The sequence below is a fragment of the Sitophilus oryzae genome, unplaced genomic scaffold (assembly GCF_002938485.1).
Source record: "Sitophilus oryzae breed Bouriz unplaced genomic scaffold, Soryzae_2.0 scaffold_847_pilon_pilon, whole genome shotgun sequence".
Taxonomy (NCBI): Eukaryota; Metazoa; Arthropoda; class Insecta; order Coleoptera; family Curculionidae; genus Sitophilus; species Sitophilus oryzae.
Genome location: NW_022147469.1, coordinates 507415 through 523466, shown reverse-complemented (window position 1 = coordinate 523466; position 16052 = coordinate 507415). Strand labels below are relative to the sequence as shown.

The window sequence follows — 16052 nt, the reverse complement described above, 5'->3', positions numbered from 1 at the left end:
ATCTTGAAAATAATATAACTTGCTCTCCTTTCATTCTATGATTTAGTTTTTGCTGTATCGTTTAAAAATTATCCTTGTACGAGAAAAACTAAACTAAACTGTAATAAAAATAATGGCTGAACTTGTAATATTACTAAAGAATTTTCTAAAAATTTTCTGATAAATAGCACGATCTGACAGCATCGTAGAAATTCTCTTCTTTTGTCGATAGTGGCATTAAGCTTATATATGGATCATATATAAATAACTAATATATATGATATAGGTTGAGTCCTTCAGCCTTTGGACAGCCCTGGCAGCTCAGGCCATTTCTTGGATCACTACAAAAATCTCAATCTGTGGAAATAAATGACAGCATGACAAAATTCAAAATTCGGCAAAGAAGATTTTTTCCTTTCTCATCGAAAGCAAATAACATTGCAAATAATTAGAAATTATATCCTTTGACAAAAATTTTCTGAAATGTTTCAGCCTGCTTCAGTCTCACTGTCTGGGCCAGCATTTTCATTTTTATTATATGAAACAAGTAAAAGTTCTGTGCGACAAGTACGTAATTAGTTTTAATTTGTGTAATTTCGCTAACTAACCTGGTACTTTTTAGGATGGCTTTTTACTCGGTGAAATAATCCACAGAGAGATAACATCAATAACTGATAACGATCAAAAGCAGGTAGATATTTCTAAAATAATTAAAATTAATTCAATTGTGCCATGCCCAAAAGGAAACTATTATGTGAAAGGTCGAGTTGATCAACAGAAGATACGTAGATTTCTTGGTCCAAATTTCACAAAGGTAGTGGCATGGTACAAATATGAACCTTTTTCAAGCCTTAAGTTTACATTGAGAGACCGTATTCTGCACAAACAATTTAGGGAACTGTTTGACATACCACCAGACTTGTTTTCATTTTGCTCTCTATCAATGGAACACACAGACACATTATCGAGCTATAATTACCAACAAACTTTTCTAAGATATTCTAATGGATATTTTGACAGGCTTACCGTTCATATACCAAATCTAAGTGAATCTAACAACACTTATAAAAATTCTGAGGCTGCCTCTGAAGTTTTCGATAAAATTCTATCAACCATAAAAATGGATATTGAAAATACAAAGGGTGTGGTTGCAGTAACAGAAATTCAAAATGCAGTACAAAATTATATTAATAATACTATATCAGATTTAGCCAAAGCAGAAGAAACTTTGTACAATTTAGAAAGTGAAATAGAAGCTTTAAAGTTAGGTAGGGCACCAGAATTAAATTCGTCTAATTTAAATGATAGGAGTGTAACAGATAATTCTGATGACATGATGTCATTTGAAGAGACCAGTGAAATAAAGGTACCTGTAAGCAATGAAAGATCAGTTGAGTCTCCAGAGGTATTAATAAAAACTCCAAGATCGAGAAGCAGATCAGATAAAAAAGCAGATGAGGATATTGATAATTTGGAAAATATTGACTCAAACAGAAAAGACGAATTGAATCAGAATACCGTACAAAATTCTCCCGAATCCACAAGAACAGTTTACAATCAAAAAAGTAAAATCAGAGGAAGACCTCGAAGAAAAGTACTATAATTAAGACAAGTGACTTTCAATTACCTATATATTTTTCTTTGCTAAAACACCTAAAAGTTTTAAAGTTTTTTTATGCAAATTTTAATGCAAAACATGCTTTAATAATATTAAAGGCAAATTATAAAGATATTTTTCTAGGTAATTGCATACTAATATACTAATTCTTTTCTTGCTTACTAAAAATACTGTAATATATCATTGTCTGAATTATTTGCTCATCTGCTAGGTATTTTTAGATACTTACAAAAACTATTAAATTTATTCTAATTGGATTCTCGTTATGCATTTAAAAAGTATATTGTTTGGAGAAGGAAATATTAACTTCACTGGTTAAAATATCAGATTTATACAGATCTATTGATTAAAAAAAATATATTTTATTAAAGTTAGAAGTTATGGATTGTTTTTTTCTTAATTTTTATCTTATATTACTAAGTTGAATTACTTTAGTTTGATTCCTTTTTAAACTATGTTATATTCAGTTATAATGGCTTAAATATCTTATTAAAATTGTTGATTTTTTATGTAATAAATATAATATTAAAAAATTTTGTATTATTATGTATATATAATCTTTTTGTACTGTATTTTCTTTAAGTAAATATAACTTAGTAATAGCGCTATGTGTATTTTTTTAAGTAATTCATACTAATTTTGTTCTGTATAGTTAATCTATTTTAAATCTTATATATACAGTCTGTCCCCGGATTGTCTCTACAAGAGGAAAAACCCTTTTATTATTGACATTTTGAGAAACAGGATATAATAAATAACACTAGATTTCCCATTGAATACTATTTATTAGTTCGTCCTGTTCCCGAAAAACTTACAATATGATAACACATTAAACTAGAACCTAAAAGTATATAAAATAAAAATTTTGATGTTAAAATGCCTTTTCTTAAGTAATATACAATTAATCCTATTATTACTCAATAATATAAAATTATATATAAACTATCAAATAACAGGAAAATTTGTATTACTTTGAGTGTATTACATAAAGAATGTTGTGGGGTCTTTCAAAATAAAATTGAGTTCCAGTGATCGGGTTTCGCGAACATAGAAAGTATTCGATTTTTCTATATTTTCTAAATATAACAATGATAAAATGTGTTGTAATCGCATAGTTTCATATGCGCCACAATATAAAGTATTCATTTTATTTGTAAGATACATATATAACTTAGATTTTAGTACTATTACATAGATAAATGCTACATCATATTATATTTGCAATGTATCTTAAAACTACAAATTACACAGATTTTTCTGTATTACATTTACATATTGTATGGCAGTAATTCTAAACATAAATCTATAAAAATTAGATAAAAAACAAACCGTTGCTATAAGGTAAAATAACAGTTTGTTGCGATATATTACAACATTTTTAGAAGTCCATATGAAAAACTTTAAAAATAATTCTTTTTCGGAATACATTAAATAATTGTAAAACTGGTATCTATGTTTTATTATCGAACTTTAGTATCGAGCGAGTCAAGATAAGTTCCTCATTACCTCATTTTTTTTGAGAATTTTTACGACAAAAATTTTAATAGAAAAGTGACACACGATTTAATGTTTTTTTTTTAATGTAACACTCTTTTTTATTTTATTTTTAACTGTAATTTCGACTGTTAAAAATTAAAAAATCTAATTTTTTAAATAGCAAAATTAACTTTTCAAAACAAAGGAAATAATGAACTCACCCTGTACATTCAAAGAGTTGTAACTTCCAAAAATGCCGTAAAAATTACGAAAATATAAAATTTATTGAGTTTTCCCATTCTTATAGGAAAATTCATTTCTGTTCACAAAACAATAATTAAAATAAAACAAAAAATTTATACAGAACAATTAAATATACAAACAAAACTGTGTATTCATTTAGTAATGTTAGTGCTAAAGTGACTTATGGTACCTAAAAATGTGAATGAGCTTATAAAAACCACTGTCTATAGAATTATAATACCCGTAGACAATGCAGAAATTATTTGTATGTTCCAGTAATAGTTTTACTTTTGAAAGTTACATTTTTGGTTTGCGAATAAAAAAATAAATACAATTTTGACATCATATATTAGTGGAATATACAAAAAGAGAGCTTGAAATGAACGTATGTATTTGTTGAGACTCCACGAAGTGATTCTCATAATTGGACATATAATCAAAAATAAATAGCTGACTCAAAGTACAAGATTGCAGATGACTATAAAAACGGATTTATTACATGAGAATTAAATAGAAAAAAACTAAACTAAAACGGCAGTAAATAAAAAAAAAATGTTTTTTAATTGAAAAACACTACATTACTTCATAATTACAGAGAACAATATTTGAAACAAAAGTAAAAAAGAATCTAAAATTGTATCTAAGCGTATCTTGAATGAGTTATTTACTGCAGAAATCTTGGTAAGTTCTACTCATGTTCGTCAATATAAAATAAATCTTATGTAATTATCTTTAGTCTATAATTTCCTATCATTAACTCATAAATGCATTTAGGAAAATATTACCCACTCTATAAGACACCTGCTGCTATACTTCTTAAAATTTTATGATATATATATATATATATATATATATATATATATATATAATTTGTCTGAAAATTTTTCGCATTTTTGTATGAAATGATACCTAATATATAAACACTTATTATTTCTACTTATACTTATTCTTGAAACAAATATAATAACAACTGTGTTTCAAATTGCTTTTAACAATAATCCTTACAATAACTATTGAGGCGATGAGGGAGTTTTAAATAGCAAACTATGAACGATATGCGAAAAATTTTCAGCAGTTTTAAATATCTCGCAACTGTACACTAGATGATTATATTATTCTATATTATATATTTAGCAATTCAAAATAATAATCTCGTAATTTTGTACACCGATATTGTCTCCATCCAGGATGATTAACGGTATTTCAAACTCTCGAACTTGGTCGGCTTCGCTATCTCTGGTGTTAGCGATAGCGCTAGCGCCTAGCTAAATGTTCTTGGTGATGTCCAGTGCTATGAGCAGTTCCTCCCCTTGTAACAGCGAACTGTTTACAGGAGCGTTCACCTGTGAATTGAAATATTAAATTAATATATTGCATAATTAACATTTTGCATATACCGTCTGTCCGACGAGAGTTAGACGGAAAACATATAGTTAGACCAAACCAAACTTGACTAAACGATCTAAAACAACGCGGCATCGGTAAAGGAAATGCAGTTAAATGGAATTTATTTTGTTTAGCGATAATATCTATATATAAATAACAATATTTGTTATTATATAATAAATATTATTAATATAAATAATATTTGTTAGAAAGTGTGTACTCATTAAAATCTGCACAAGTAAAGTTAAAAGAATAAAATACAATACAATAACATCGATATACCAATACTATTATAGTCAATATTGCCACTATTAGCAAGGGGAGCATAAAATTGAGGATAATACTAGCCAATAAGGCGACGTAATGCGCATGGCAATCACATGACGTGCGACACCAACCAGGTTAATTGAATCGGCGGTCCGATGATGCATTTTGCGCGGTGTTGCCAGCTTGCCTCAAGAGGATGATTATCTTCAGAAAATGTTTATACATTTTATAATAGACAAAAGAAAAAAACTTGGAAATATCGATTTTTTCTACGCATTCCTTCGGCTGATCCATTGGTCAAATAATGTAAGTAAGAGAAAAATATTGAATTTTCATTTGAAAAATTGAATGAAAACGACGAACAAAACAACATAATATATTCTTTCAACGAACAGTAGTAGTATTTCTAGGGATTTTTGAGATCCCTATGAAGAGATGGACATCATAAAACATTTTATAAAGTTAGTAAGTATATAGAACTGACTTCATTTTATTAATTTCAATGCTCGTTTCAATGGTTAAACCTATTCACATACGGCGTGATCTACTCGACAAGCTACATATTATCATAACTATCTCTTTTCTTTTTTATCTAGAAGCTAGACCTATCTACACTTTTTTTATTTTTTATTACACCTTGTAATAAATAGGGAAGACTAGAAACACGGTATACCCATTCAAGCTGAGGCAACGTGGTATAAAGATGGCTCTTAACATCAGAAAGCGAATATGCGGGGATATTAGGGGTGAAACAAGGGATGGTTTTCCTTGTAAGAGTATCCAAGGAATTCACAGTTTTCCAGGTAGCAATAACGGCATTTCATTATAACGTATGGCAGAAATACTAAGACAGGAGAAATCATACCTCTTCACAGATAGTATAATAACATTGGGAGAATGTAGCAATAACATATTAGCCCGAGGACCATGGCACCAGGATCACAAGAACAACGAAAATGCAGATGAAATGGGCAAACCAGGCTCATCAATCCCCCATTCGTAGCTCAAGAACTATTTACGGCCGTTACGGCCCGTGAGGCAATTACAAAAATAGCCACAAAATGGTGGTCCTTGAAGAAACTAACTGCGAGAGTATTGACGTCATTGTTACAAAATCCCGCTTGAGATGGGCTGGTCACGTATGCAGAAAGCAAGAAAACCGCATACCAAAATCTCTGCTTTACTGTGAGCTTGTAGACGGTAAGAGAAGGCCGGGTGGACAACACAAAAAGGTACAAAGATATTTTCCTTGAAAACTTAAAGGGGACCAAGAACATGCAAAACGAGTGGGAAGGAGCACCTCACAACAGAACGCAATGGAGAAGAATTGTAAACCCAGTTAACAGCGACAACCAAAAAGAAAAGAGGCAACAAAGCAATGAGATTTTTGAATGTCCGGAGTGCGGTAGACAGATAACATCACGTATCGGGCTTTTCAGTCACAGAAAAGCCCATGAAAGAAAACGCCTTGCGTGACCGACCATCTTCTGATGCATGTCAAATACTCGTCAGCAAGTAATGGCAGTATGTATGTATGTAAAATGGTGGAAAAATTCACCAGGACAGAAACCATGAGAGAGAACATACTAGAACATTCGCCAAATACGACAGACCTGATAAGCAAAGACAGGGAAACTGTCAAAACTGTAGTGGGTCTACTAACAGTATTAACAGGGCATTGCAAAGTCAATTGGCATTTAAAGCTAATGGGGACTGACACACCAAGTCATGTACAGATTTTGGGTAAACAGAAAATAACACAGGAAGTGTGGGTTTACATGCATATTTGTTGGTTATGCTCAAGCAGCATTTGGACGTCGGGACAACGTTGTGTCACGCGACCAAACGTCGGGGCGCAACGTCGGCACAACCTCGTGCCAACCCTAGTCTGCACTAGTTTGGAGAATAATTTTTGGGTCGAAACGACGTTGGATACCGACGTTGGCTAGAAGCCTAATTTAGTACAAACTGCAACGTTGTTTGAAATCCTAATTCACAGAAATACAAAACTAATATGGCGTCTAAGTCGCGTTTTATCCTAAATTGGGATAATTATAGTAAAAATATTATTTATTAGATTTAGTTAGAGACATATGTCAGATGGCAGTGAAGAAAAACAAAACAAAAGTATTTAAGTGTGGAGGATGTTTGAAGATCATAATTATTGAAACACTTTAACCGACTCTGTAACTCGTTACCCAAGGCAAAAAAGTTAAACGCAAACAACTTTATTGATAAATGTATTGTTTCTACTTTGAAAAATACTAATGGGCCTTAAAATTAAAGAAGTTTTAAAAATTTTCTTGATTTTTTTTTAGTAAAATGAGAATAATTTATTCGCAGTCGAAAAAATTGTTTCCGCGTGTTTTTTAAGGTCAAATATTTCAAGTTAATGTATTCAAAAAGCAGGAATTGCTATTTTAGGAACGAAACATTTTCTTATTTAACAACATGGCGGCTTTCACTTTGTTGTTTTGGAGATTAAGATGGAGTAGTTGTATAGTCGCATACTGGACTAATAAAGTCGCAGTTCGGCCTTAACAGGTAGTATACTAGTCGCAAGATTGCCTAATTTAGTCATCCTAGAGTCTAGCTTGTGCCGCCCTCTATAATCTAAATAAACGAGGGAGTGGATAAACTATCGGTAATATATGTCGATGTATATTTAAATTTAGTTTTATATGTATCTTTCTTATGTCCCATTTTAATTAAGTTTTTTTTATAAAAACAAAAACAGCACTGAACTATCTGACTGAACAGAACAATGAAGTGAAAATTTAAGATATAAGGTTATGGTTCAATACAGTTGCAAAAAGGTAGTGACTCGACGTCCTACCAACATAAGAATAAGGAAATCTAAACAACGTTGGAATTAGTAAAACAGACGACGTTTGCATAACGCTGGAATAGGTCCTGAAACTGATGTCGGAAAACTCTATATTGTCCAACGTTGTAACTACGTTGTCCGAATCAGCTAAAGATCACTTAAGCAAAAAAGGTTACAAGACAACGTTTATTCGACGTCGCAGAAGCTTCCTACTTTGCTGTAGTACTAGTTCAACGTCGGCACAACGTTATAAAAACGTTTAAATTAATTTTAATACCCAAGGTAGGGAGCTAACTATTTTTTGTAACTAATCCAACGTTGTGTTTAGTAAACATGTGGTCGCAAGTCGTGAAAATGCTACAGTACGTCTGTCCGTTCTGTAGCTACGGGGTATCCGTGAGAGGGGAAACGATATTCTCTCCATGTTTTTCGTAAAAAATTAGACGACGCGTCCCATCAATAAAAATTCGACAAATTTGCAAGTAGCCAATAAAATGAGTGGGCGGAGCGATTTGCGGTGACGTACTCGTCAAGTCGACGTATAAAATATATTGTTGTTTATTTAAATGTTTTTTGTCCGCATTCCTTTCATAGACACAGATCCAGCAGATGTACTGTACTTGGGTGCGCTGTTCGTCGTTGATCTTATGCAAGCTTATTGGGTTATTTAAAAAATATCAGCTCATACTTTAATATTCTTGGCATAACGGAACGACGGACATTATAGATGCATGTAACATGATCTACACTAATAGTTATCAAGCCATTTGTGCAGTGATGTAGAAACGAAGAACATGAAATGTAGACATGAGATACCTATTCTCTTATATTTTTGATAGTAAAGGTCCTATAACTTACTTCGTAATCTTGTTGCGTCAAGTCCAGAAGCGACGGTATTCCGGTAGCTTCCGGATCCAAAAGCGACAGCGAGTTTTTTCGTATCAGCTTCCTTCGAGTCTCCTCCGTTTTAAACTTTTCCCTCTGTAGTTGCTGAAGTAATTTCTCACGAGTGACCACTTTGGCTTTCGTCAGGATTGACATTTTCGGGGAATCCTTTTCTTCCGCCTATAGAAAAGTAACAAATGACCATATTAATAATAATGAAATAGAGTAAACAGCTAAAAAATTTTAAGTGTAAACTGTTACTGGTAAGGAAAATGGTTAAACACAATTATTAACCAAAATATAGTTTCACCAACTTGAGCAAAGATCATTGGTGGAACTCAATCTGTTGTATAAATTGCAATTATAAATTTCCAATTTAGTTAACAGTCATCTCCAAATCAACATATACGTCTAATCATCAGGTCGTCTAATGTATACGTCTAATTCAGAACTTCGAAATTAGTTGGAATAAATTAGTGGTTTCAGTTAGCATAGAAGTTTGTTCCCTAATTTCAAGGTGAGCATTCAAAACGTCAAAATTAGTTGTAGTACTTTTCAATTAGTAGAAAAAGAACTTCAGAATTTGCGAGTAATGTCATTCTGGTTTTAATTATTATCCGCCAAGAGAAATTGTAGGGAGAAGAAAAAAGTGGATCGATTTATGAATATAACTGACTACCGCAAGTTGTTGCTAGGATATTCTATTAATTTAACTGTATTTTTTAGACATTATATTCATGATCGTAAACTCTTAAGTATCAAGCACCTACATATAGTTGAAACCACTAATTTAGAGGTTCTGAATGAGAGGCTTTAGTGTTAATTATACTATTTACTTAGTTAGCTATTTAAGTTCTTTTGGGTTTTTTGAATTTCCATACGCGACTGAAGCTCGTTAATCTCATAGGTCGTTATCAATGTTACACTTGTTTACAACAAATTAATTACTTAATTCTAAAATACTCTATAAATAAACTTACATAACATACTATACATTAAGCTTAATCTAAATATATGGTAAAAAAATTAGGTAAATAAATACCTATATCATAAATATAATAAATAACCAAAAAAGAAAAAGAATGCTTATCTGCTTATTAAAATAAATAATAATTAGTAATTACTTTGTTTAGTATATTTCATTTATAACAGATAACTTTGTTTTTTAGGTTACATAACATACTACACATTAAGCTTTATCTAAATACACTGATCGGCATGAAAAACAGACACCTTAAAATTTTCATATTAATGAGTTGTCCTGACCCTGACATCTCTTTGTCATTCTTTATTAATTTTAGCGTTAAAAATCGTCAACATTACGTAGAATAATATACATATAATGCTAACTGACAGTTGTTTTGCCATATAAATTATTTCTAGGATTAATATGATCCCTACTCCGTGCTATTTAAAAAAATTGTTAAAAAAATTAAAAAAAATTGGGGTGGATTACCTTTATGACTTAGGGTTATAAAAAATAGATTCAACCAATTCTCTAACAATTTGTTCTCAAACCTACTGAATATACATAGAAAAATTTATCCTGGGGTGGGCCGAGGGGGGGCCTGGGGTTAAGCCCAGGGGGGGGGCCCTAGAGCTTTTGTTTTTGCAGTACCTACCTTTGCCGAGCAGTACCTGGGGGGGCCCGGCACCCCCGGGCTCCCCTGTAGTTACGTCAATGTGTATTTATTGTGTATACGAGAGAATTACTGAAAGTAAAAAAAAAGAATAAACGAAAGGAATGTTGGTAGGATACCCATATTAATATTTGTCCAAATAGTATTATAATAAAATTGATATGCCCCTGTTAAGTTTTTCAAAGGATCGTCAAAAAATCTAGGTGTTTAAACCTTTTAGTCTCAATGTGACGAATATTTTCCAAAAATAGCAATGCCATCCGGGCGGCACTACAATAAAATATATTGAACATCAAAATACATGAAAATTTTAAGATGTCCGTTTTTTTGTGTTGGTCAGTGTAAACTGTAAAAAAAATAAATAATTATACCTATGTATATTAAACATAATAAATATCCAAATCCAAAAAGAAAATGAACGCTTATCTACATTTTCAAATAAATAATAATTAGAGTAATAATTACTGTTTGGTATTTTTCATTTTCCATCAGATAACTTTGTTATTTGCATCTTGGTCTTAAAAACACCAATGACGTATAAAATGAAATTTAAATAATTATATAATCCGGTTATAAAAATTCGTTAGAGGACGAATGGTAAGTAAACTCAAAATATTTGTTCAGTGAAGGATAAAATGCGAAAAATTAAACATTTATCAAATTATATTTATATTAATAGATTTTCAACATTAATGCAGTTTTTACATGATATATAAATTTACGTCGTATTTTAACAACTAGAAATAGAGATACAGTTAACTACAAAATTATAAAAATTAAACAAAAAATAACATAAAAAAGTATTGCAACTTGTTTCACCAGAATATTGCGTAGGGTTAGAAACTAAAGAGACATAATATCACTAAAGGCGGGTTGACACGGTCAAAATGTACTTGGATCAAGTACAGAACCCTTGGATGCTGCAATATAACTGTACTTATAATAATGCTGCGCCTATTAAAGTCGAGTTGGACGACCTTTAACATCAAAGTAAGTAGGCTGGCTGACAACTTACTTGGATGCTACGAAGCCTTCCAACTAGACTTTGATAAAACAGTTGATACCATAAAACAGCGTAAAACTGAGACACGTGCAACATTCATATAAGTATATTTATATGGCAGCATCCGGTTGACTTGTTCTAAGTATACTTGGATGCTGCCATATAACCGTACTTATATTAAAGTCTGACTTAACGCTTCTCTCGTCTTAACTGTTTTATCTAAATCAAGTTGGAAGTTGGAAAGCTTCGTAATATCCAAGTAAGTAGGCTGGCTACCAACTTATTTAAATGTTACAAAGCCTTCCAACTCGACTTGGATAAAACAGTTGATACGATAGAAGCAACGTACAAGCACAGATCATACAGTTTATAAACTTATCGTCAAAAGCATTGTTTTTCGTGGTTCCAATTTTTGGAGTCGTGCACTAGTTAGGTTACTAGTTTGCGCACATAGCACGACCACTTATGGCCTCTAAAATTGTGCACAGTGCCTGACCGGCCCAGTTATTACGATGATTAAACGCGACTTTATTTTTGCGCACAGGAAATTTTACTCGTTTGCTCATCGTCATAAAAAACAATTTTCGTACCACGAATTAGGGACAAGATTTTTATCTGTATACATATAGTATACCTAATCTGTGGGACAAGTGAGACGCGCACAGCATCCATGTACGTATACTTATATGGCAGCATCCAAGTGTACCTACTTGATCCGAGTACCAGTGTACCGTGTCAACAGGGCTTTATTATACTAAATTACTTGTCACGCTAACATATCACATCACCTTTTTGCAGTATACAGATATCACCCACTAGATTTTAGCCCTTGATGTGACTAAAAATATTTTTTGTAGGTCAGTGTCGGAAAGACAATTTTTTTTCTCAAGAATTATGCTAGGTGGCGTTTTTTTACAAGAGATATTAAATGTATAGTAAATATTTTTACAAAAAAATCAGAATCAGAAAACCAGAAATCAGTTGCCGTTGAAGTTGCAAAATAGGTATATTAGAGCAGCTTATGTAGAGGAAAGGGAAGTTTTTCTCTTGTCGTTTCTGTTTCCCTTATTGTTTTGTTTATCGAGTTGGCTATTATTTACAAAAATTTCTTTTAAATATAAGTGGGACGTGTGGGAAGAGAGAACAGCAACAAAGGAGGTAAATCTAACAGAATAATTGCAAATACGATTTCTTTACTGTCCTATAAATGATCCCAAAAAGATAAATATGTCTAATTTTAAGATGCCAAGTGTTCTCACGTCATCAAGAAAAGGAAAACGTCAACCTAAGACACATTTTCGTCCAGAAGAGAGAATCAGATCATTTAAAGATATTTTATATATATTTTTTTTAAATTTTATCATCTCAGTTTTCTGTACGCTATTGTAACAAATACGGTACTGAAAATTTCAATTTTTTTTAGTTTTGTATACTAATTGCAAAAATCCAAAGAAAAGAATGCAAAAGGAATTTATTACGCTTATCAGGAAAATTTGATTTTATTTTTGAAGAACTAACGAAAAATTTATAAGTTTGGAAATCTATGGTCCTCTGTCATAACGACACAGCCCAAACTTGACATTTTTACTTAAACAGTGAATTATATTGCTTAAAGTTAAATGACGAGAAATAACTTATATACAGGGTGAGTCTTAAATAAGTGCAAATATTTTTAGGAGTAGTATATTTTGACCCCAGAAACACGATTATGAGGTTTTTTCGCGAAAAAAAATTGAAATTTTGGAATATTTTGAAAAATTTTTGGAATTTTTTTTACTTTTTAGTTAAAAAACGTAATTTGTTGATAATATGGCAACATAGGTAGTAGATTAAATTTACAATAAAGAAAATCCAGAAAAGATCCAGTGGTTCTCAAAATTTTAGCAAAAAATATTTTATTTTGGAAATTTTCAAAGTAAAATAACTCGGTTATTTTGGACTTTTAATTAATTAAAAAAACTAACTAAACCTAACTAGCAAAATAAAACACTAAATCAACACAATACACCAAAACACTTTTACTTTTACACTGGACGCGCGTTTCGCTAACCATGTTAGCTTCATCAGCAGATGATTAAAACTCAGTTTAAATCGTCTGCTGACAGTTTTAATCATCTGCTGATGATGCTAACATGGTTAGCGAAACGCGTCCAGTGTAAAAGTAAAAGTGTTTTGGTGTATTGTGTTGATTTAGTGTTTTATTTTGCTAAAAGACTTAATGATTTGAAAAACGGTAAAGAGAAAATATCTTTCTTTTATCGAGATCTACTAGCCCTGAAAATATTTGCATTTATTAAAGCTCACCCTGTATATATGTATAAAATTGACCTTAGTGAATTATTGGAAGATCTCGATGGAAGTAAATAACGTCTGTCCAACGAGTCGTTTCGAAGAAAATTTCGAATTTCGTCGTTTCCGACAAACGAAATTCCAAAAATGACAGTAAATACAATTTATGTGTGCAATAAAAAGACAGACACAACTGTCACTATTATGTATCATATCGCTAGACAGACTATAGATATACTAAGGAACCATCGCGTGATTATTCACGTGACAAAAAGAAATGTCTGTTCAATTCACAGGTACATTGAATCTTGAATTTGATCGTTGAACTCTTCCCTGACTGGTACAGATACTTTAGATCTTTTTATTATATCATAGATTTACAAAAAAAGTACCATTATAATCAACAAAATCGTCTGTCTATCTCAAAAATATCAAATTTTTAATTGTGTTATTACTGAAGAGAACCTAGATATATATTATTTATTTTTAAAAATTTTCCATATTTTATTTTCTAGATATTTAAAATATATTAAAAAATCAAATTTATTTTCTTATTGTTCATGGATTCGGCATTTTCGATTGACTGTCTTCCCATTTGTTGGAAAATCTTACTTACTTACTTGGAACTAAAAGACATTTTCTCTTTATAAGTTAGAGATCTAGAGTCAGTTTTTCATATACTAGCCCTGGTAACTTCATCTGCGTGGTCTATATTTTAGTGCACGCGACAGAGACAAATATAAATGACCGGTTGACAGACAGAGAGACAAAATAAAAAGCGGCATACCGCGTTGCCGGTTTTTACGTTTGTAGGAAAATGTGTGTAGAAAAAAATCAACTATTTTAAAAATGTTCATGTATACTACTGCAATGAAGATAATATATCTAAGCTAAATATAATCCATTACAGCTCTAGTAAAATGAGTAACTAATTGTGAAAAATAAAGTTCCAACCCTAGATGCAATATTTTTCATAAACGCCTTCTTGTGCGGTTTGAAATTTTGATGCAAAATCCGGTAATACCGCATAGAAGAAATGTACCAACCCAACTTTTAATCATTTTAATACATTTGATTTTCCATTAAAATGTCGACATCACTGTCGTACACGTTAAAATCCAGACACCGCAGTTTCGATGACCAAATCGGTATAGATATTCGAGAATAATTCTAAGCCACTTAACTTTTTTAAGTAAAGAAATTATTACTTTACCAAACCTAACCTCACATAATTAAATTGAGCGTTGAGCGCGTCTTTTTTATCATACATACTTTAGTGGTATCTTTAGTAACTACATTCCGTCAGAGGATAATTCAATTTTAAGTAATCCCAGCACCAAATTATAACAATAAATTAATAATATGACATAAAAATTATTATATTTTCTTTTTAACAAATTTAAAAAATAATTCTAGAGGTAAATAAATATTAGGGAAGGGAATAGAAAAATTCATACACTTCTTAATTTGTTTTATTGACAACAAGAGGACATATTAAAAAAAATATGCCAATAAATTAAATTATACACACAAAAATCTAAAAATATAACCTTTATAAAAGATTATAAATATCACTAATAATCTTTATTTATTGCTCTAAAATAACAACGAATATTTACAAATGAATGAAATAATATCCTACAGTGCAAGATACCAAGGACCTAAAAAATCATAGTTTATTTTGAGAGCCAACTACATAAAGCCTCGGTATCGTGTACACAAAGTAATAGACGCAAATTTTATATAAATAATAACATGTTTGCATAATAACATAAATGAAGATTTTTCGGTGGCGATTAAAAACAACCAATGTTCATGTTATACAATAACCTGATAAAATTTAATGGAATTGTAAATCTGATACAAAAAATATATATTCTTACAATTCTAAAAGAAGTGATTTCTGTTAATGGCAAAACATCATGTTTATACATTATTATCATCGGTTTAAATATTTTTATAACAAATTTAAAATTTTCTTCTTATTAAAGTTAATAATTATCATGAAATATATTAATACACAATCCAAAATAACGAATTTTCTAAATTTAGCAAATACAATCTAGTTTATTACGTTAGGTTAATAAGACTGATATGACATATAGGCAATATTGATTTCATAATGCAATTTTATTATCTGGGTAGAACACATCTACACAAAACCTTTTTTTTTCAAATGCCACTGAGTATTGGCTATCACAATATCACGCTGAGAAGCTACTGTCTAGGAAATAAAGATGAATTGTTTAATTTTGATGAGAAATGGTACATAAACATTGGCAACAAATGTCTAAATGTACAGCGTGGCCCGATTTCAAGAGAATAAACCTAAACAGAAACGTAAGGTTAGTGTTCTAGATTAATGGAAAATGCTAAAATCATAATAAATACATATGATATTGAAAGAAAAAATATTGTATAGAAATTTTAAAACATTTT

General features: G+C 30.9%; 2 protein-coding genes across 8 annotated transcripts in view; one reads left to right on the top strand and one right to left on the bottom strand.

Annotated features, from left to right (window-relative positions):
• Nucleotides 1–366: 366 nt before the first annotated feature.
• Nucleotides 367–2981, top strand: LOC115889808 (BRISC complex subunit FAM175B-like). Its single transcript, XM_030909887.1, has 2 exons — nucleotides 367–546; nucleotides 602–2981. The coding sequence occupies exons 1-2, from the start codon at nucleotides 463–465 to the stop codon at nucleotides 1580–1582; spliced, it is 1065 nt and encodes a 354-aa protein (XP_030765747.1). The 5' UTR covers nucleotides 367–462; the 3' UTR covers nucleotides 1583–2981.
• The window catches only part of LOC115889806 (hypoxia-inducible factor 1-alpha), a 388607-nt gene continuing 375458 nt past the window's right edge, over nucleotides 2904–16052 (bottom strand). For all 7 annotated transcript variants that reach the window (XM_030909881.1, XM_030909884.1, XM_030909882.1 and 4 more), the window contains 2 exons: nucleotides 8655–8861; nucleotides 2904–4659 (listed from right to left, as the gene is read on the bottom strand). In XM_030909881.1, coding sequence (XP_030765741.1) covers nucleotides 4582–4659; nucleotides 8655–8861 — 285 coding nt within the window. In that variant the 3' untranslated portion in view covers nucleotides 2904–4581. The remainder of the gene's footprint in view (nucleotides 4660–8654; nucleotides 8862–16052) is intronic.